Source organism: Python bivittatus, unplaced genomic scaffold (assembly GCF_059951505.1).
Source record: "Python bivittatus isolate LINGU-HERP-01145 unplaced genomic scaffold, Pbiv_v1 ctg000020_np1212, whole genome shotgun sequence".
In the NCBI taxonomy this organism is placed as follows: domain Eukaryota; kingdom Metazoa; phylum Chordata; class Lepidosauria; order Squamata; family Pythonidae; genus Python; species Python bivittatus.
The window spans coordinates 37,127,069-37,149,715 of record NW_028277030.1 but is presented as its reverse complement, the minus strand read 5'-3'; the positions used below and the strand labels follow the sequence as shown (position 1 = coordinate 37,149,715).

The 22,647-nt window shown below is 36.9% G+C and overlaps 1 protein-coding gene across 22 annotated transcripts in view; it reads left to right on the top strand.

The window, feature by feature from the left end:
• DST (dystonin) overlaps positions 1-22,647 on the top strand; it is a 342,419-nt gene that overhangs the window by 284,952 nt on the left and 34,820 nt on the right. For all 22 annotated transcript variants that reach the window (XM_025177748.2, XM_088137258.1, XM_088137206.1 and 19 more), the window contains 11 exons: positions 2,109-2,210; positions 4,110-4,283; positions 6,271-6,426; positions 10,468-10,665; positions 11,365-11,493; positions 12,987-13,157; positions 14,625-14,780; positions 14,979-15,185; positions 16,400-16,519; positions 21,201-21,370; positions 22,471-22,630. In XM_025177748.2, coding sequence (XP_025033516.2) covers positions 2,109-2,210; positions 4,110-4,283; positions 6,271-6,426; positions 10,468-10,665; positions 11,365-11,493; positions 12,987-13,157; positions 14,625-14,780; positions 14,979-15,185; positions 16,400-16,519; positions 21,201-21,370; positions 22,471-22,630 — 1,743 coding nt within the window. The remainder of the gene's footprint in view (positions 1-2,108; positions 2,211-4,109; positions 4,284-6,270; positions 6,427-10,467; positions 10,666-11,364; positions 11,494-12,986; positions 13,158-14,624; positions 14,781-14,978; positions 15,186-16,399; positions 16,520-21,200; positions 21,371-22,470; positions 22,631-22,647) is intronic.

Here is a 22,647-nt window from a genome sequence, read left to right as displayed (position 1 = left end):
AGACACTTTCTGCAAAGATGAATATGCTATCTTTGAGAATATCAAAATTTCTCAATAGTTAGAAGTATTTTTCTTAAATGGCAATCCTGTACTCATTATCTGAACAGGACCCATTAAGCTTATTTGACTTAGTACTGATTTGAAGACCATAGGATTGCATTACATGGAGGTGATTTTATATCACTGTATATCCCAATGGTGTTAACAGAAAAACTGCATTATAGTGTCCAATTGATGCAATAAAGTCCTCATATTTTTGTCCGAGCATTGGGCCAGGCTTAAATGTTGAATGGATGAGTATAATTTTGTCATGTTGCTTGCATCTTCACAATTTGTCCGGTGTTTGTAGGGTGTAGTTTTAAAGGTTGATTGGTCTGCAGGATCCCCACAGTATACTTATACTTTTTTCAGCTGCACTGCCAGGTCCTAAACTACCCAGCCCATAATCTTTGCTTGTATTGCTGCAATATGCATTTGCAACCATCCAGAGCTCCCTTACAAAGTAGGTGTATATTTCAAAGAGATCTGGAGCTCAGTCCCCAATGAGGGCATTTTTACTCAGCCACTGGCCTCTTGCCTTCTGCTACTCTTACATGCTGCTGGGGGGGGGGGGGCTTTGGAGACTTAAAAAGGAAAGAAAGAAGAGACATCAAGCTGGCTAATGTTTCTGCCCCCCCAGCACGTTCTGGCAGAGTGGGTGCGCTCCAGGTCCCCTCTATTAAATGATGTCATCTTGCAGGACCGAGGAAGCGTGCCTTCTCTGTTGCAGCCCCACCCTCTGGAACAGCATCCCCCCAGAGATAAGGACAATACTCTCTCTCCTAGGGTTCCAGAAAGGCCCCAGGTTGTTGTATTTTGGGGGCTCATATTTTGTTTTAATTTGTGTTGCTTTTAGTCTGTGTGGGCTGTCTGTGTGATTTTAGGTTTTATGTGTTTTTATGGATTTTTGGTTTTGAACACCGCCTAGAGTCTATTGGAGTTGAGTGACTATAACAAATTTGAATGAATAAATAAAAATAAAAAGAAGAGGAAAATTGGTGGCTTGTATCCATGCCCCGTCCCACATCTTCACTTCCTCACAGCATTTTCTTTCAGAGCAAAGGGCAAAAAAGAATGACCGCAAAGCTGCCCCTCTAAGCACTTTTGAAGACTGTAGGGAAGTAGCCTAGGTCTAATGGCACATTTACTTCAAGCAGGAAGAGGCTCCCACCAGTGGGAAGCCACCCACCTTTGCAGCTCCAAAGGAAATGCCCTCATAGTATTTCCTGTGGAGTTAGAACTGAGCTGAAAGTTAATGGCTCAGCTTCCCAATCCAAAAGGAAGCCCCACTTCATTGTGGCGATGAAGGGGGGCTGCAACAGTCTCAGGTCTGTGGCACCTCTGTGCGGAAGATTCCATATAGGCAGGCTCTTAGATTTGATTGAGGATGTCTTGACTGAAGATATGTAAAGATACATTGGTGTCTGTGGCCGATTCAAAATCGGTGAGATGACAGATGCACCATTGTGATGCCAGTCCCGCACCGCACACACAAAAGAGGCAGGGGTTGCATCTTGCCCCTCCAGCACTCCTGTACAGATACTGTATGTTTCTGGGTGCCCTTAAATGAAATACCTGCTACCAATTTGAACTGAAGTTCAGGTACTGGGACACTGATATGGCACTGAAAAAGTACTGACTTGATGTCTAGCTCTAAATTTCCTTCAGAGGTTATCAAAGAAATTCAGAATCCAAACAAATGAATTGACCACTTTCAAAGGAAGGGCTACATTTCTGCTCTACAGCAAAGGCTATATCCTGGGTTATAGGAGACAGGACTTTCTTCTTCACCTCCCCCAACTCCCCCATACCTCAAATCTACTTCAAAATGTTCTCCAAACTTCAGAGCAATGGGGTGGGGGAGGGAGGGAATGTGTTGTGATGTCATTATGCATGAAGGGCAAATCAGAATTTAAAAAATGAGGGCGTATGCAGAAAACTGAGTATACATTTCTAAATTCTTGCAGTTTTTCTAATGTGTAACAAAGAATATTCTCTATATTCACAGCTCATCATTAATATGCTACAGCATTATTTGCCCTATTATTTTAATTATATTATTTTAACAGGCTATATTTGACTGGGTGGATATTGCTGGTAGTAAATTAGCTTCAATGTCACCAGTTGGAACAGACCTAGAAACAGTAAAACAGCAAACAGAAGAGCTGAAGGTATGAACTGTAACTTATTCTTTTAAATCTTCTTGTGAGGGATAGTATCTCGAATCAGGTTGCAATTATTTTGTAATATAAAATAAATTAAATTCCTACCTGTCTTGTGAGTATGACATAAAATGAAATTAATCATGAGGGGTACTTTTAATGCAAGGTTCTTTTTTTTTTCTGACTGCATTTATTTTGTTAAACAGTCTGTTTCCCCTTTAAAATGTGTGCAGGATCCTGCAGTCTGTCTTTGGATACCACAGATTATTCTTAAACTTTCAGAATTCATTCCATTTCCAGCTGCCTTGTGTATGAAACAGAAAACCCGGTGAATTCCAAAAGATGGTTTAGAATGAAAAGATGACTCATTCTTTTCATAATACCTGGATACTATTGTGCATTTTACACAGGAAGTAGAGATAATATGGGATATCCTGTTTTGCAGCACTGTTTTAGACTAGATGATCCTGTCTAACTCTGTTTTTGCATGTGCAAAGCTGAGGTGGACAAGTTAGAAAAATAAACAGGAAATCATCAGCCAAAGTAAGCTTTCACAGTGGTTTGACACTGAAAATTTAGGATTCCAACTTTACTATAAGAATTGAAAGCAAGGATTAAGAAATCATTAGGGATTGGGTCAGACAATTATAGTGATACATCACCCTGGGTTATCAGATGTGAAACAATGAAAAGAGAAACATTTCTGCATGTCTATTTCATTCTTAGGTAATCACTGCATAACTGCACCCAGATGCACATCTCAATATCTTTATTAGATAGATAGTGGAGCCACAGTAACCAAGTCAAGATTTTTTTTTAATGCTTGTCAAGGGAGTGGGGGAAGGGTTGAAGACGTCCACTGAATCACGAGCTTTGTTGGAACAGGAAGTAGTACCCAGCAGGATCCTTCTCACATGGGTATTCACAATAACTGCCTTGCCCCTCTACACTTAGATCAAATGGTATTATATGATATGTATCTGTTGTTAGTTTGTTCTAATAGCGGTTTGTTAAGAAGGACTTTAGAGCTTCGAAGGAATGGCTTTTAATATGGGAACATAATGGTTCATAAGTCCCTAAAAGTTGAAATGCAATACAATAAGTAAGCTGTGAGTCTGTCCCCCCCGCTATAACTATGCATCAATTGATAAAAACCTCTGGTTTATGTATATTTCCTCCTGTCACATGCCTCAATTTAAAAAATGTGAAGAGATATTTTGCAAAAGACAGTACAGTGAATATGTCCACGTGGTGGCCATCTACTTTGGTTCTATTCCAGACAGAAAGAAGATGAAGAGTTGTAGATTCTTGAACTTGTCAAAGGTTTGCATTATAAGTTGCTCAGGAGTCCAAACTGTTCAGTCACAGAGGAGGATGCCCCTCTTTTGTGGGATATATTGATATATTATTATGGATTTCCCTCCCTTCAGTTAATTTCTTCTGGGGATGGATCTCTGCACCAGGTGTAATTGGATTCAGTCACATCCAGTGCAGAGATCTATCAACATTATCTTCTCTTTGAGGAAGCTTTGAGAGACTTGCTATTTTATAGACTAAACTGAGGGTGAAACATTTCAGGCATGAGAATGACAAAGTGTGCTGTCCATTTATATTTTGAAAAAAAAAAGTGTGCTTCAGTTATCTAACTTGTGAAGTTCTGGGGATTGTAGCCCATTCCCAGAAGGGTCTTTCATTCAAAACAGGCTTTCCCTAGGAAGAAGAGAAGATCTTCAACATTTTATAGTCATTTTTTTTTAGAGACACTGGGCTCCTTTTATACTTTTTGCTAAGAATAGTTTTCCTTAAGCAGAAATCTGCTCGAGGAAACCCTGACACTAAATTTGACAATAAACTAATAAGGACAAGGTGATATTCCCCTTTGACTTTTGTGTTCTTGAATTTCTACAGCAATTTAAAAAAGAAGCCTACCAGCAGCAGATAGAAATGGAACGACTGAACCATCAAGCTGAGCTGTTGTTGAAAAAAGTCACAGAGGAAAGTGAAAAGCATACTGTTCAAGATCCTTTGTCTGAACTCAAGTTATTATGGGAATGTCTAGAGGAGAAAATCATTAGCCGCCAGGTAAATTGAGGTTTTGCTGAAATCTTACGACAAGTAGCAGTGTATCTTCTGAAATTTTGATGGAGTATTTGAACTGAAGGCATAAGATCAAATAGCAATCATAGTTATTGCAATTAATAAAATAATTGTGTCCAAGCAATCATTTTTATTAGATATTTATCAAATACATGTTTCTAAAGCAACAGTATGTAACAAACTGAAAGGAAATGGCATAATGAACATTAACGTCCCCAGCACATTCTTGAAGCTTGCTGTGTTTCCCACCAGGAAATTAATAATAATAGTTTTAAATCTTTCTCTTACCTCTCCAACTGAGAGGCTGAAGTCCTCTATACACTTAGCACCTATTGAATTTAATAAGGTTTCATTCTAAACAGGCATACATTGGACTGCATAGTTAATTGCCCTTTTAAAATCTGTAAACCTACATACTGATACTTGCAATGCAATTTCTTCCAGGAGCAAAAGTTTCTACATAGTAATTTCAGTTTAGAGATTTATCCTGTGAACCAGGAGATTGGTTTGAAAATAACTTTGAGTCCACAGAAAGTTGAGGTGTTGTGAAGAAAATCTTCCTACCCCACACAATGAACATAAGAATTAGGACATATGAAACTTGATACATGAAGACAGTTCCAACAGGAGCAGACTTAAAGCAGCTTCAGTATGACAGAGGATTATTTAAAAGCAGGTGGTGGTGTTCCTGCTGCTGTTATGTTTACAAACTTAGGAAATATGCAATATAGTTATTTGTATTGTCGAAGGCTTTCACGGCCGGCATACGATGGCTGGTGTGGGTCTTCCGGGCTGTGTGGCCGTGGTCTTGAAGTCTTGTTTCCTAACGTTTCACCAGCACCTGTGACCGGCATCTTCAGAGTGCAGGAGCACAGACAGGAGCAGTTCTCTCTGTGCTCCTGTCTGTGCTCCTGCACTCTGAAGATGCCGGTCATAGGTGCTGGCGAAACGTTAGGAAACAAGACTTCAAGACCACGGCCACACAGCCCGGAAGACCCACACCAGCCATAGTTATTTGTATTTATTTACATAACGTTATTAAAATGAGCAATGCTTTTGAAGAATAGCAGTAATTAAAGCAAACCTGTGCTCCTAGGGATTTATAATCTAAACTTAATATAACTTTAGATGATAAGGAGCTGATTAAAGGGGGGTAAATATGAACATAGCAACATGGGTATATGTTTTATTGCAGTTAGGACTGAAAACTAGGGGATTAAAAGAAGCTTCACATAACAAAGACAGTTGCTTTCTGTTTTAAACTAGACATTTATTTATTTATTTATTTATTTATTTATTTATTTATTTATAAATAAAAGTGAAGTGAAAAGCAAATTAGAGACATATTCCAAGTTGTTGTTGGGGTCACAATTTTATTTCAGCTTGTGTCACCGAAATGTTACAAAATAAGATAAGGATTGAATTAATCATATATTGCTATTATATGGATCTTATTAGTTTCCTTTTTCCTAGTTTCTTTTTCCCCCTTCATGATCAAGTTATTTTAAAAAGTGTAATATAGGTAGGGGGTTTTTTTAACTCTAAATCATGCTATGTTTGTTTATTATATTTTACTAATACAATTTTTAAGAACGAAAAAACAAGATATTGCAACAAAGATGTGAGGTTCACAGAGAGACAGTTCTTGGACTTCAGTGATGAAGATGTAATCCCTAAACCTACCATGAAGTTGTAAAGTCACTGACTCTCATAATAACCTCTCATAGCTCTTGTGAGAATAAAATGAGGCAAATGTAAGCCACTCAAGCCTTATTAAAATAAATAATTACAATAAAATGTTACTACCTTTAAATGCTCTTTCTAATCTGCTTTTAAGATTATATTTTATATGTAAAATAAATTTTGGGTGGCATTTCTAGGCATTCATATGAGTTTTCAACACACATTGAAATGCTTGAAGATTTAGCATTTGTGTCACAATTTCAATTTTTGTTTTCTTGTTTTTGAACAGCATAAACTGGAAGGTGCTTTATTAGCTTTGGGGCAGTTCCAGCATGCTTTGGATGAGTTGCTGACATGGCTGACACATACTGAAGACCTGCTGAATGAACAGAAGCCAGTGGGAGGTGACCCCAAGGCTATTGAAATTGAATTGGCCAAACATCATGTATGTAACTGGTAATTCTGGACTACACTGTTAGGTGTAATTACTTAATGGAAACAACTGCCCTGTATTAACAATTGAAATAGGTCAGATTTAGAAAAAAGGTCTTTATGGTAGCTCTAAATCTTAACACAGTGCAAGAATGCAGAACTCAGGAAAAACAAGCAAGCATATTTCAGACTTCTGTGCAGACAAATCCAAGAATCAGAGCTGAATTAATCTTGAGCCATTCTAAAGGTCATTCAGAGAATCAGAAGCAACACATACTCAGGAAGTCAGGTCTGAGGCTGCAAAGTTTGTTTGCCAACTGAAGTCTGACTCCCAAGCCCCTTTTCTTATAGCACTGACTCAGGAATGCCTATTTTCCTGAGTCATGCCTCTTTGGTTTTGCTCACTTGGTTTTTCTGTTTGTGTGCAGGCAAAGGATCTTGTCCTGCTCAGGCTGTAGGTTAGGTGACTCGGCCTGCTGCTATGCTTTTGGAATGGGTGGCTGATTATCTGACAGCTTCAGAGCTGCTAACTTGTCCTCCAGCATCTCCTGCTTTTTCTGGGCCTCATCTACAGATATCTGAGAGCCTGCTGGCTCCTGAATTACAAGCTCAGAACCTGTCGCATCCTGCTCCTCCAACTCTGAGTCTGACTCATCAGACATGTCCCTAATACTAACTTTCTATGCACCTTAACATCTTTGTAGGGACAGTTATGATAAAATATATGCGTAACAATCTGTAATTGTTGATATAAAATTATTGCTTTTTTTTTTTAAGTTCCAAGTCATACAGGGCTGAAACTGTCTAAAATGGTTTAGCAAACTGATGTTATTATTATTTCCTGCCTATTCATTTTCCATGGTAGAGAGAGGTGACAGATGAACATTTCCTCTTTGGAAGTTGGCAGGTAATACCTGATGGCCTAAAAAAAATCATCATCACAAAAGAAGTAGAAATTGGCATCTGTTTCTCTAAAGAAAACTTTAACTTAAAAACGTGGTAGAAATACAGTGGCAAAAAAGTATTTAGTCAGCCACCAATTGTGCAAGTTCTCCCACTTAAAAAGATGAGAGAGGCCTGTAATTTTCACCATAGGTATACCTCAACTATGAGACACAAAATGGGGGGAAAAATCCAGAAAATCACATTGTCTGATTTTTAAAGAATTTATTTGCAAATCATGGTGGAAAATAAGTATTTGGTCACCTACAAACAAGCAAGATGTCTGGCTCTCACAGACCTGTAACTACTTCTTTAAGAGGCTCCTCTGTCCTCCACTCATTACCTGTAGTAATGGCACCTGTTTGACCTTGTTATCAGTATAAAAGACACCTGTCCACAACCTCAAACAGTCACACTTCAAACTCCACTATGGCCAAGACCAAAAAGCTGTTGAAGAACACCAGGAACAAAATTGTAGACCTGCACCAGGCTGGGAAGACTGAATCTGCAATAAGCAAGCAGCTTGGTGTGAAGAAATCAACTATGGGAGCAATAATTAGAAAATGGAAGACATACAAGACTGATAATCTCCCTTGATCTGGGGCTCCATGCAAGATCTCACCCCGTGGGGTCAAAATGATCACAAGAATGGTGAGCAAAAATCCCAGAACCACACGGGGGGACCTAGTGAATGACCTGCAGAGAGCTGGGACCAAAGTAACAAAGGCTACCATCAGTAACACACTATGCCGCCAGCGACTCAAATCCTGCAGTGCCAGACGTGCCCCCCTGCTTAAGCCAGTACATGTCCGGGCCTGTCTGAAGTTTGTTAGAGAGCATTTGGATGATCCAGAAGAGGATTGGGAGAATGTCATATGGTCAGATGAAACCAAAGTAGAATGTTTTGGTCTAAACTTCAACTCGTTGTGTTTGGAGGAGAGAGAATGCTGAGTTGCATCCAAAGAACACCATACCTACTGTGAAGCATGGGGGTGGAAACATCATGCTTTGGGGCTGTTTTTCTGCAAAGGGACCAGGACGACTGATCCGTGTAAAGGAAAGAATGAATGGGGCCATGTATCGTGAGATTTTGAGTGAACACCTCCTTCCATCAGCAAGGGCATTGAAGATGAAACGTGGCTGGGTCTTTCAGCATGACAATGATCCCAAACACACCGCCCGGGCAACGAAGGAGTGGCTTCGTAAGAAGCATTTCAAGGTCCTGGAGTGGCCTAGCCAGTCTCCATATCTCAACCCCATGGAAAACCTTTGGAGGGAGTTGAAAGTCCGTGTTGCCCAGCAACAGCCCCAAAACATCTAGAGGAGATCTGCATGGAGGAATGGGCCAAAATACCAGCAACAGTGTGTGAAAACCTTGTGAAGACTTACAGAGAACGTTTGACCTCTGTCATTGCCAACAAAGGATATATAACAAAGTATTGAGATGAACTTTTGGTATTGACCAAATACTTATTTTCCACCATGATTTGCAAATAAATTCTTTAAAAATCAGACAATGTGATTTTCTGGATTTTTTCCCCCATTTTGTCTCTCATAGTTGAGGTATACCTATGATGAAAATTACAGGCCTCTCTCATCTTTTTAAGTGGGAGAACTTGCACAATTGGTGGCTGACTAAATACTTCTTTGCCCCACTGTATATTTCATACAACAAGCAATAACACTGTTGTTTTTCCATACTTGAGTTATAAAGCAAGGATGATACTGTAATTCCTATTATTGATAATATAAAGCAATCCATAGATAGTTGGATTTTCCTTCTAAACCTTTAAATGCCTGATTTTATTTTTACATTGTAAAATAACTTCTGGGTAAATCATAGTTTGCTGTTGTTTTAAAATAATTTTATTAATACGCCTATTGTTTTTTCCTATACAACCTGGCTAATTTCACCCCATTAAAATTTAATCTGTAGAAATATTAAACCCAGACAAGATAAAGTTGTTGATCAGTAGAAAACCAGATCATGAAATTGGGATTCAACAGAAATTCACTTGTAGGTATCTTGGTGATACAATGTGTAGGAAGAAAACTGGTAGTGTAAACTGCCCCATAGAGTGAATAGATGGTGTTTAAAAGTTTAATACTCAAGATAAGGAATTATGATCACAAGAATTTTGAGTGAGTTGTACTTTGAATCTCTCTTCAGTGTTTCAACTTAAGTTTTTGGAAAGTAAGAGGTGGGAGGAATGGAGGAACTAAAGTTGCTGAATCAAAATAATCTCAAACCTGAATGTTACAGGGCAACTTATTGATTTGGCCACTATATCCATTCCCACTCTTTTCAAAAGGCAGTTGCCTTGTAGTTAGAGAAAGAGCTATTAAATTAAATACCTTTTTCATTTAAAGATATTAAATGAAAAATATCTTTACTGGCAGCAATCCTATATTTTCCCTGTCTGCTTTGTGAATTTTGCACAGTTCAGTTTTACTGAGAGACATTTTCCAGTATAATTTTATAAAGAAATGAGCAAGAAAGTGATGATATTTTTGCCGAGCAGATCTTGAATACTTATGTCCTCCATTTATAGATGTCTGGCCCATTTTGTATGGGAGAGCCAGTTTAGTGTAGTAGTTAAGGTGCTAGACTAGACATTGAGACAATGAGTTCTAGTCCTTTCTCAGGCACAGAAGTGGGCTGGCTGACTTTGGATCAGTTACTCTCTCTCAGCCCAAACTCATACAGTTAAAAGATAAGTATAAATAATAATAAATACCCTTTCGGATTTGGGGACTTTAGCCCTTTGGCAGAGTATTCATGGGATGAATCCTCACATCTGGTTCCCCATATCAGCAACCACCAGTATAACCAATATGCTCTGTCTTAGAGGTGAATTCAGTGGTACAATAAAAAGTATGCTGATTTGACTCTGTAGAATACCAAATAAGTAAGAATTTTTATTCAAAGTGTATAGCTTTTATAATATCTTAAAGATTTCACTCAATTATGCAAACCTTGTAACTTATATTATTTATAAATATTACCAGTTGAGTTTTATTGAAATGATGATGTTACTGAGGGTAATTGAATGAAATGAGTTATTTAAAAAAATCACACAGAGAGAAGAATTACATGTTTTTGTTCCTGCAGGTGTTGCAAAATGATGTCTTAGCTCACCAGTCTACTGTGGAAACAGTTAAAAAAGCAGGAAATGACCTGATTCAATCAAGTGCTGTGGAAGAAGCTAGCAATCTGCAAAGTAAACTTGAGCTTCTGAATCAACGATGGCAAAATGTCTTAGAAAAAACAGAGAAAAGGAAACAACAGCTGGACAGTGCTTTGATCCAGGTGTGTATGTGTAAAAGATCATCCAGGTGTATTGGATGAAATTTGGGCCCATTGAAGCCAAAGGTAGGCTCTTTAAAGCACTCCTTTGAGTAGTTAAGAATACACTTTGCTTTCTCTGTGATAGAAAAAAACTGGAACATACCTTTCATAAATTACTAATAACTTGAAATATCTAATTACAAAACTTAAATTGGACAGATTGGTCTGTGTGTACTCTTAGCTTCCTTTCTGTATAGCAACCTGTGCTTCTGAGTTATAAATTATATAAATTGTACTAAATGTATTATTTTCAGCCATCTTTTATATAAGATGGTTTTATAGAAATTTGATAAATAAGTACATTTTATGTATGAGTGATCTTTGTTTTGTATTTCCAACAGAACTTCATATGTACCACTCCAGTCATAAATTGGGATTTAAATTGTAAATCCATGATCAGCAATACATTTTATATAATTGGTATAATGTTATATAGTTTTTCCTTTCTTTTTTTCCTCACTCAACAATGTTTCACTGTATGTCCAGTAATTTTTGTTTTAACCCCTGGGGTATTTCTAGTTTAATGGCATTTCCTTTCAGGTCTTTAGGCGTTTAAAAATCCAGTGATTTAATATGTTCAACTTTTGCAATGTCTAAGCTGATAGAGCAAGTTAGCGTAATGAAATATGCCCTGAAGTGTTATGATGACATTTTGTTTAGGCCCAGGGTTTCCATGGTGATGTTGAAGACCTACAACAATGGCTGACAGAAACTGAGCGTCACCTTTTGGCATCAAAGCCTGTTGGTGGTTTACCAGAGACTGCGAGAGAGCAGCTTAATATCCATATGGTAAGGATCTTAATAGTGCAGATGGTCCAAATTTGGAAACTAACCCTATATGGCTGTTTGTAATGAAAAATGTGCAAATTCTTCACAGGAAAATACCTCTAAAGGCATTAGTTTAGTAAATTACCATGCTTGAAAAGTCCTCACATTAGTTCAGAGAGAAAAAAGATTTTAAGGAAATTTTTGGTGTCTGATTTTCTGCTATAAAGTTTTCTATATAATTAATATTCTTTGTATCTGCTTTCTTAATACCAAACTAACTGTTAATTTGCCCCACTCCAAATAGAGAACTTGTTATTTTGTGTCTTAGTCTTCATAATAGTCAAATATATTGATAGCCATTGTTCTCTGAACTTTCTCTATTGTCCATTTATTATTTCCTGATTCATCCAGCTCCAGCTGCCAGTGCGTGGAGACAAAGAATCTACTTTTTCTCTAGTGTCAAGACAGCACAATTATATTATTTTCTTTTCAGTGAGTTGAAGGCTCATTAAAATATGCCTGTGTCCAGTACTTGGAATACAACATACCCAGGCCCAATTTTACTTGCATATTCATAACTATAACATTTAGTGGTTTTGTAAGCATTGCCAAGATTCCAGTCTAGGTCTGAAATGCAAAGAAGTGATAGAGAATGCCTCTCTCTTGCGTGTTTTTTTTTTTTATAGAATAATTTGCCTAAGACAAAGAAAACGTATGTACAACCCTAGATATGTATTACAATAGGTTTCATAGATTTTAATTACACATTAAGGGCTCAAAAAAGGCAGTTGGAAAATACAGCTAATGCTAATATTGTGGTTCTTGTTGATATGATAATGGGATGGTTTATTTGATATCCACCACAAAGTTAAGAACACAAGTAATGGCTGTCCTTGCATCTGAGAAATAGACCAGATTTTCTTGGGTTATTTTTCACTTGCAGAAATGCCTTGCTAAATTAAAAGCCATTTTTCATTCCATGGAAAGAAAAATACCTTCTGAAAAACAACTATACACTAAATAATAAAGTTTCCTGAATTTGGAACATGCATATCCTTTGACCTTTGTTGTGGATTGAAGACTCCACAGATTGTAGAAATGTCTTTGGTCTCACATAACCCCAGAATACTGAAAGGCCAGTTGTGCAATAACCTTGAAGATTATTTAACAGATAAATTAAAATATTTGCTCAATTGTTTGTTCAAAGTACATAACAAATAGAATGCCTTTAAGGACATAGAAAACTCATGCATTTGACTAACCTTTTTAATTGTTGATCCATTTTAACCAAAGAATGCACACAATTCTGTAGTGCTGTTATAGGCACATTCCCAGTGACATCTGGTGAATGTTTCACATTATCCTCAATGTGTATTTCTTAACTCACACAACCTTTCCCCACAAAAATAGAGCCCCCAATCATAGAAAGGTTCTCTATGACTTCTTTAGAGGTTAATAGTTGAGAATCAACATTTATGTGTAAATAATTTGGCATATTTTCTCTTTCTGTTTAGGAACTTTGTGCCGCCTTTGAAGCTAAGAAAGAAACGTACAGATGTCTGATGCAGAAGGGCCTACAGATGCTTGCAAGATGCCCAGAATCTGTAGAAACTAACATTGAGCAGGATATCAATAATCTTAAAGAAAAATGGGAATCAGTAGAAACCAAACTCGGCGAAAGAAAAGTATGTTAGAGGATGAACACAAGAAATTGCTCTATGTATTTAGGAATCTTAATGTTAGATTATTTTCAATGTAGGATAGTTGTGATGTTCCCAAGAGTTAATGGACCCATGTAATTTGTGTGTTAAATAATACCAAACAGGCATACCCATAAGGAAAACTGTATCACTAAACTTTAAGGAGTAGTCCAGTGTCTGTAAACAAAAATGTCTCTTAGAGTCTATAGATCACAGATTTGAGGAATAAACAGTCCCCCAATCCATCATCTTGTCAGTTGGGAATATACAGTATGCTTTAAGAATATTGTTGACACCGTGAATATAACAGTTCTTCATAGTATTAAATGAAGACACCATGTTCTGTGCCTGGGGAGTCAGAAACATTTTACTCATAAATATAGGTTTTCATAGGAGTAAACATGATTTTCTCAGTTAAACAATTTAATCTGTTGGACTATATGTTTCATCTGGAAGCAGCTGAAATACAAATATAAAGAGCAGAAGTGAAAGAATAAATAAACGAAGCTATCCTTGGGGGGGAATACTTTTTGATTCTTTTTTTTGTCATATAATAGAAATTAACAGATTGGATCAATGATATTTTGCATCTTTTAGCTGTAGGCACTTACTCTGCATAGTCATATCTTGGGTGTCCCTTTTTCACTACCGTGCATATACTGTCACTTTATGATGTAGATAAGTCTTCCTTCACAAACTATTTTTCAGATGTGTTGGGACCACATCTCCCAAAATTTGGAGCAAGTGTGATTATAGGTATATTGTTTAGGAATACTGGGAGCCATAGTCCCATTTTATTTGGAGGGCAAGATGTCAGTGAAGCTGATTTATAGATAAACTAAATTCACTGTAGTTCATATATTCTTCTGCCATTTGTAGCATTCTGGAAGACAGAGGAGGTGGCTATTCTTTTCCTCTTTTTTTTTTTGGCCAGGCTGGTAACTGCCTCAATGGGACCTTTATTCTGCAGCAAGAAATAGTCTTCTCTGCAAATTATAAGGCTTAAATTATAATGTTAAGTTCACCCAATGGTTTTCTGAGTCATTTTTGACATCCTTCATGCAGTACTGGAGCAGATGGTCCCTATTTGTGCAAGTTAAATCAAAACTGAAAAGCATGTGTGTTTCTGAATTCCTGTCTAAATGCTTCTTGATCTTATCATTGAACATGGGAGGGTGATGTTGTTTTTGTTTTAAGAGGTCAGTATGTAGCATTGGATGCTTTTTTCTTGCTCAGTCCCTGAAAATGTTTTCCTTCTCTTTTCTACTCAACTATTGTTTAGCAATATTTTACCTAGATAACTGTTTTAGAATCAAAAACATATTAACATTACCCTAGAAAAATTATTAGGGGAAAAAGCCCAATGGGCCTTCTCCAAATTATATTCAACCATAACATGATTTACTATTCTGTAAAGCTTCCACTGTAGTTAATTATGTTGTGTTCTTACAGATCAAACTGGAGGAAGCCCTCAGTTTGGCATTGGAGTTCCACAATTCACTTCAGGATTTTATCAACTGGCTTACTCAAGCTGAGCAAACTTTGACAGTGGCTTCTCGGCCAAGTCTTATTTTAGATACTGTCCTGTTCCAGATTGATGAACACAAGGTATGAAAGAAAGGAGCAGAATTATAACTTTCTTCCCTGGATGCATTGAGCTAGATTGTAAATAAATCAGCCCAATAACTTTAAACCTCTAAAGATTAGTTTCTAAGTAACATCATACATTTCCTCTGCCTATATGATAGGCAATTTTATATTTCTAGATATTTTTCAAATTTCAGTATTACTTTTTTCCTTTGGAAGGTCTTTGCCAATGAAGTAAATGCCCATCGTGACCAGATTATCGAGTTAGACAAAACTGGAACTCATTTGAAGTACTTCAGCCAGAAACAGGATGTTGTCCTCATTAAGAATCTACTCATTAGTGTCCAGAGCAGGTGGGAAAAAGTAGTTCAGCGCTTAGTAGAAAGAGGAAGAGCTTTGGATGATGCAAGGAAGCGTGCCAAACAGGTAACATGACAGTGTGCCATCCCAATTTTAAAGATTGTATCTCAATCAACATACACTTTGCCCCCAGGATTGTAGCCTATTCTCATAATGCTACTAGCTTTCTCAACTTGTTTGTAGTCTGAAATGAGATGTAGATTGTTATGCTGAGATTATTAGTTCTAACTCCACAAGAGCCTGAAGGAGGAGAAAGGAGTGACTCACATAATGCTAATATAGCATGGTTCTGATGAATGCAGGTAAGGGTGGCTTAAGCACAGATGAAAGTAACAATCATATAAAAAATTCAGTGTTTCACATGCACTGATTGTCAGGTGGATTATTTTTAGAGAAATAAGTAAGATTGGTTACTTGTTCTTGTCCTCAGTTAGTGAAATTGAGATTCATTCATCTGAAATCTGGCTGCCCCAAACTTGCACTCACAGCTATTTTTTAAGTCTTCTCATCCATCTAAGGATTCAGCTGATAAATATTAGTAACTGCAGGCAAATGATAGAGCAGTTATAAAGAAAATGTGCCTTAGCATTTTATGTGAGACAGGCATACTTCCATATAATTAGTAAGTTTCTGCCATCACCTCCCATTTTCTTCTCAGTCTGACCAGGAGGCACAGCCACAATTTCTGGGAAAGATATTGAACAACTAGAAGCCCCCCCTCCTACCTTTTTTCTTTTCATTTCCCCTTAGGCCCAAACTAAGCACTCAGCTAAATGGTGGACTACCCTCATGGATGTGTTCACATGGTAGCTGAAGAGAGACTGCTATAATTACTTGGCTTAAATGACCATTTCCAGCTCTCTGATTCTGTGACTCAGTGTGCTGTTGATTTTACCTGAGGTCTTATCATCTGTGCAATCAACCCAATGAAATAGTAAATGAAAATACTGTTCAAATTCACATTAGATATAGCTAGATTCATTCATATGCATTAATGCATCATTAAGTGCATTAATTATCCATCAATGACACTTGCATTATATCAACCTTTCTGGAAGGATTAGAATAAGAAGGAACAAATATCTATTGTAAAATAATTTGCAAAATCAAAAAGGCTGTTTAAAAGAAAAACAAGCCATTCTTTCCAATATATTGTGCTGGCCCATTTTTAATTGCCTGGTTTTGAATATTATCTTTTTCATATTTAATATTTTGAGTCTAAATGGTTATTGATTGATCTACCAATGAAAAACACAAGCACACCTCTTGTTTTTCTATAGTTCCATGAAGCTTGGATCAAACTTACCGAATGGTTAGATGATTCAGAAAAGACTTTAGATGCAGAATTGGAAATTGCAAATGATCCAGACAAAATTAAGATGCAGCTTGCCCAGCATAAGGTGAGTCACTAATAATGGAATGTAGAGCCTGTCTGATCTCTTGGCAAGAGATCATGGTGTAATTAATAGGAGGAGAGCAATTTATTGGTCACAAGGTTCAAATTCAAACATTGGCCACTTTCCAGCTCATAAAATAAATAGAAACTGGGAGGCTTCTCTGCAGAAACCTCTCTTCTTATGGAATGGAACCATATGTGATAATGAAGGACCATATTAAAGAGTATTTGAGCCAATGAGTTAGCCATTCTGAACTCAGTACTATACATTTCTATCTTCGATCAACTTGGTTTGACCATAGGAGTCACAGGAGGTTAACTAAGTCCAGTATTTTTTGTTTGAATTGCTTTGATATTGTGTGGATTGCCTTTAAACAAAATCATCTTTGTTCAGAAGAAGTAAGAACATTTGTACTTTGATAAAGTCTTAATTACTTTCGTAAAATTATTTCTGTTCCCACACCATTTGAAAAACATGGGCTTTTTCTCTATAGCTCTCTGGAAAGGGACATACTGTGAACGATGATGATGATGGTGGTGAATAATAATAATAGTAATAATAATGATAATGATAATAATTTGTTTATGTTTAATTTCAAGCACTTTTCCATGCTTGCACAATCCTGGCTGTCAATCAAATGATAGCATTTCATCTTAATGCCTTTTAAAAATCTCTCTGAATGCTTCATTTGCTTTGCAACTATTGTGCTTGCTTTCCTGTCATACTAATGATTAGAGATTTCAGTCTCTAATCCATAGGAAGTGAACCATTGTACCACAACAATGATCCCACTAGCTCAATTTTGTCTACTGGGCATTCTGGTTAGCAGCTCCAAATGGTATAGTCATAGCATTTCTGGGGGCATCAAGTTGGGAAAGCCTTAATGATTCAGAACACGGTTGTTATGCTAGGATAGAAAGATGTGGTCTTCTTTCTGGGGCCCATGGGACTCCATGCCAATCTACTGCTTCACTATGGCAGTTTTTCTATGGGTCAGACATATGCGAAGCACAGCTATAAACAAATCCAGCATCAGTTAGCTGACACTTCATGGAAGATACCTCCATGCAATTCCTGTATGTTTCCATACCTAATGTATGTCCTTAAGATATGCAACATGATAATAAGGTGATTTGACCAATGTAGGAAGGAGAAAATGTTAATATCATTAGTGGGGGTGGGGGGGCTGGGAAAGAGGAAAATGGATTAATCTCCTGGAATGGTTACCACAGACTTCAACACTTGAATTTAACTTGGAAGTGATGTAAAAATGTCATTGAGCTGCTTCAGACTGTCCTCAGAATAATCAGCTTCAGAATAACCTGTTTCCCATCAGTCAGGATGCAGAACAAATTTGTTTAGTTTTCATTTTCTTATAAACTTGATATTGTTCTATTGGTATTGTTCTATTTGCCAGTACCCATATTTTTCTGAATTCTGTGATATCATTTGCAATTTAGTAATACGTACAAATTATGCACATTTAGGAGAGATTGTGCAAAAAAAAAAAGCATCGTAATAAGTAACAATAGCTTGCAGAAGTTTGGCTTGCATAGAAAATGCATATTTTAGACAAATGTGTGCATTTATACATGTATTAGGAAAAATGCACATGGGGGAAAATGTATTATTGCATTATTACAACCTACTCTATATAGGGCTTCCTTTGGAAGCTACAGCTGGTTCGAAGTGCAGTGTCCCAAGTACTAATGGGCACAACTTGATTTGCTCATGTGCTACATCTCCTGTGGGAACTGCCATTTGGCTTCTGGATACAATTAAAGGTTCTGATTGATACCTTTAAAGCCCTATGTGACTTAGTACCTGTGTATCTGTGAGACTGCCTCTCCAGGTTGAATCTGCCCATCTTGGAGGGCAAGCACATTATGGGTCCATTTCCAAAGGAGTGTTGATATCAGGGGTCCTGAGGGTGAGCTCTCTTAGTGGTGGCCTCTTCCTCTGAAACAGTTTGCCCCTAGAGATAAGGACAGCTCCTTCCCTATTACTGTTCTGGGCTTTGGGGAATGGAATGGAGTTACGATTGTATGAGAGGAATAGCATCTGAATTTTCAGTACAAAGAAGAACTAGGACTTTAGATTGTGTTCTGTTGTGGTTGCTAGTGATGATTCCTGCATCTGTATTATTTTAATCTATATTATTGTATATAGAAATTATAAGCACTCAGAGTCTGATGGATTGGAGTGGTGTTGAAGGTTTAATGAATAGCTAATGTATATATAAATTTTGAGACATTATTTTTTAAAAAATGTGGAAATGGATAGAATGAGAAATGAGAAATAAATTCAGAGCCCTTTCCTCCATTATAATGAATGGATTAATGCCATGGTCTTGTCTTAAAATTAGGATTTGGAGGAATTTCCACAAGAGGCCCCAAATGCCCCAGCAGTATGTTTTGAATCAGTTACTTAGATAGCCCAAAGTATTCTGTAGGATTAACTCAGTTTGTAACTTATTTGGTAGGACCTGAAGTTGTCAGCTCAAATCATTTTGAATCAGCTTATAGCAGAGAACTCAAGAGAATTTCAGAACGTATGCGTGTTTATCAGTATAATTAGTTTAATTAAAAAGTATCTACTTCTCATTCCCAGTACAGGAATAGTAATAAAATAGCATCCACAAATCCTAGCAAATCTGTTTATCAAATTGTTTGCATGTGGTCTGTTTCTGTTGCTATAAGTCTTATGTTTCCTTGAACCTTCCCATTATGAAGTAAACCACAAAACCACAGTTGAAGATTTCACTGGTTTTAATATCTTGCATCGAGGACATAAAAGCAGGATATGTGTAATATCCAGAATTTCTTGGCTTTATTCCATGAGAGTTTGCCAAAAGTAAAAAGAAACCAAGATTTTCAAAGTGTGTCTGTCTCACATTTGTGCCAAAGTAAGGCACATTCACTGCTTTCTTATCAGTTTCCCCCTCCCTTATTATATTTAAATGCATAATAACAGAAAGTAGTGTCTGTGCAGTTCATAGACAAGGATTTTTTTTTTAAGGAAATAATATTTAAAAGTGTTGGGCCATTAGGTGCTGCCTTATTCGTCTATCTCAGTTTATTTTACACACACAATTGATAGGATATAGTAATTGTTATTGACCAAATGACTATGATTTCCTACGGGATTTATTCTAGAGCTGGGGTCACCTAATGTTGATTAGTAAATGGATGTGCCTACCCAGACAGAAGACAAAAGTAAAATTGGATTGATAGTGAACATCCTGGGTACTAGAGGAGTTGGCAGGAGCTTCTCTTGCCCAGGATTTCACTAGCACATGTTTCTTTTATGGAAAATCATGGCAGTTTTATAATGTAATAAAGTTCCTATTCGGTGAAGATACCAAAGTATTAGAAATGTTTAACTGTTTATAGTAATCATAATCAGGAAATTCATCAACTTGAATTTTTGTTGTATGCCATAAGGGTAATGAGCAGGTTTGTTCTGTTGATCACTGGAGTTTTATTGTGTTGCATCCAGTCCACTTAAAAGGTTTGTGCATGTGGCTTATTTGGTTTGTGCATGGGGTTTTGCCTACGTGTCTGTACAAGATAAACATTATCAGTAAAAAAAAGGGGTTGTTTAAAAGTTGCTAATTTTAATTATAATCTGGAAAAATAGACAAAAGTATCAGAATCATAAAATTGAAACATGAGTAAAGTTATACGTGTATAATATATAGAGATGGAGATTAGATCAAATACAAATTTACAAGAAATACATTCTAAATTTTATTTCATCTAGAGTATAAAGTACATACACATTTAGAATTATACTGGCTAAGCTAAGCAGTCCAGGAATACAGAGTTACTGTTCTTTTTTTGTGCTTGTTCTGAGAAAACATAGTTCACTTTGTGCATATTTAGGGCTCCATGACAAAGGCTGTGATGCGGTTTTGATCAAAGACTTGCATCAGATATTCTTGATATTTACTGCATAAAAGCCTCTTTGAGGTTTAAAGTGCTACATGATCAAGAAAAAGTAAGTGTTGTTAAAATCAAGCGCACACAATTTGAGTATACTTTTATTCACTTTGCTGATCTTTAACACTTTAAGCTGATCTTAACAAAAGCCCTAAACTTATAACTTACAATTTGATTTAAATATTATTTGTTTCTGAAAGCCTACATGAAAATATTGATTGTACTCTCCATGGTGTCAAACTACTAAGGCTTTCTTTAGCCATATGGAAGATGCCTGATATCCTAAGGGCTGTCATATTTATTTTTCAACAGCAAGAAATGGAAAGCAATTTGCACCTTCAGAAGGCAACTAAACCAGAATTGTGTGGCTTTCATACAACTTTGATCCATTTAAATTAAAAAGGATGTAGTAATAGTTTTGTTTAAGTTAAATTCAAATTGATGGGCTGTTACACCAGACTGAAGAGCTTAGTTCTTCTGCCATTTCTATTAGATTACATCTTTTTATTGCTCAGTTAAATTCAGTTGATTAGTTAATCTTTTCATTTCATTGTTACAAGGTATATCTGGTTCTGGTTTCCTGCTATCTCAATGACATTTTATGAGTTTTCTTCCCTAAACACAACCTGCTTTAAAATTCTAGCCACTGTGATCTATTCCAAGTAGCACAAAATAAGTTTTGTCCTATAGTTTACATGCCCTGTTTCTTTCCTGTTACAGTTTTTTCTCTTCTTATTGCACAGGAGTTCCAAAAAGCTCTTGGAGCCAAACATTCTGTGTATGACACCACAAACAGAAGTGGACGTTCTTTAAAAGAAAAAGCTTCCCTTGCTGATGACAGTCTGAAACTAGACGATATGTTGAGTGAGCTCAGAGACAAATGGGATACAGTCTGTGGAAAATCTGTAGAAAGGTAGAACCCAAAGCTATGCATCACTTTAAAGGATGACGCATAAAACACAGTATTGAGTGGAAAGGACTCTGTTCTCTTTTTTATGCCATTGGCCTTCCCATAATTGATTGTCAATATCTGACCCTGATTAGACTAATCTTACAAGAGGCCACTTTGAGCAGAGGATGGAGTTCTTGGCTACACATACAGTCTTTGAAATGTTTAAATAAAGCTGTTTAAATCTCAGCCAGCTGTAGGATAAGCATATGGTTTGTTTTTATCAGTGTGATGAAATGTGGAGATCTGTTTCTTCTCAACCAATTTCTGTGGAATGGCATAGGGCTCTATGTCTAACAATGGGAAGTAGATGGTTGTAATGGTGCACCCTTTTTTCTTTGCACATTCAGTTATTCCTTTGGATGGGGATCGTGTTTTCCTAGAGGAATGAATTTTGCCCTAATATCTACACTGTTTTCCTGCAACTAATATTGACAGAGATCCATAAACATCAGCATCTCATTGTTGTATTGTTATCTCTGAAAACAAACATAACTCCTTTTTGTCAAAGTGGAGGGAAGGTTGAGGTTAGGACTGGGATATTATGAGGGCATGTAGCCTCTCTGAATGATGGATAAATAGGGGATCATGTAGGAAGTGGGAGCTGGCATAATAACAGAAATGTTGTATCTTTATTCAGATAAAGATCTGAAGAAGAAGGCTGCAGTGATTGGTTTACAATCTGAAAGCCTGGATTATGGTGTTAGGGTGGTATATATATTGTTTAATCTATACATTGGGTAGTTGTAAATCCAAGAGGTGGTTTACATAGGACAAAGAACAGCTGAATTTGTTCAGCACTTCTATTGCAAGCCCACTGGGACATGAAGGAAAGCTACACATAGATGCCTTCCCCTGTACTGCTGCTACAACAAAGGTGCAGTTTTAGTTGGCTATGACTATTGATGAGAACAAAGAGAAGCATTTTTACCTTTTCTACTGTCTCACTAAAAACAAACAAATGTTGGTTCTTTCCTTTAATTGTATAGCACTTTTCCTAATGTATGCAAATGAAAAGGTATCTTTCAGTTTATTTAAATATTTGTTTTATCTTCCTTCTTCAGACAAAACAAACTGGAAGAAGCCCTCCTGTTTTCTGGACAATTTACTGATGCTCTTCAGGCTCTCATAGATTGGCTTTACAAAGTAGAACCGCAGCTGGCCGAAGATCAGCCTGTGCATGGAGACGTTGATTTAGTGATGAATTTAATAGATAATCACAAAGTAATGACAATATTACA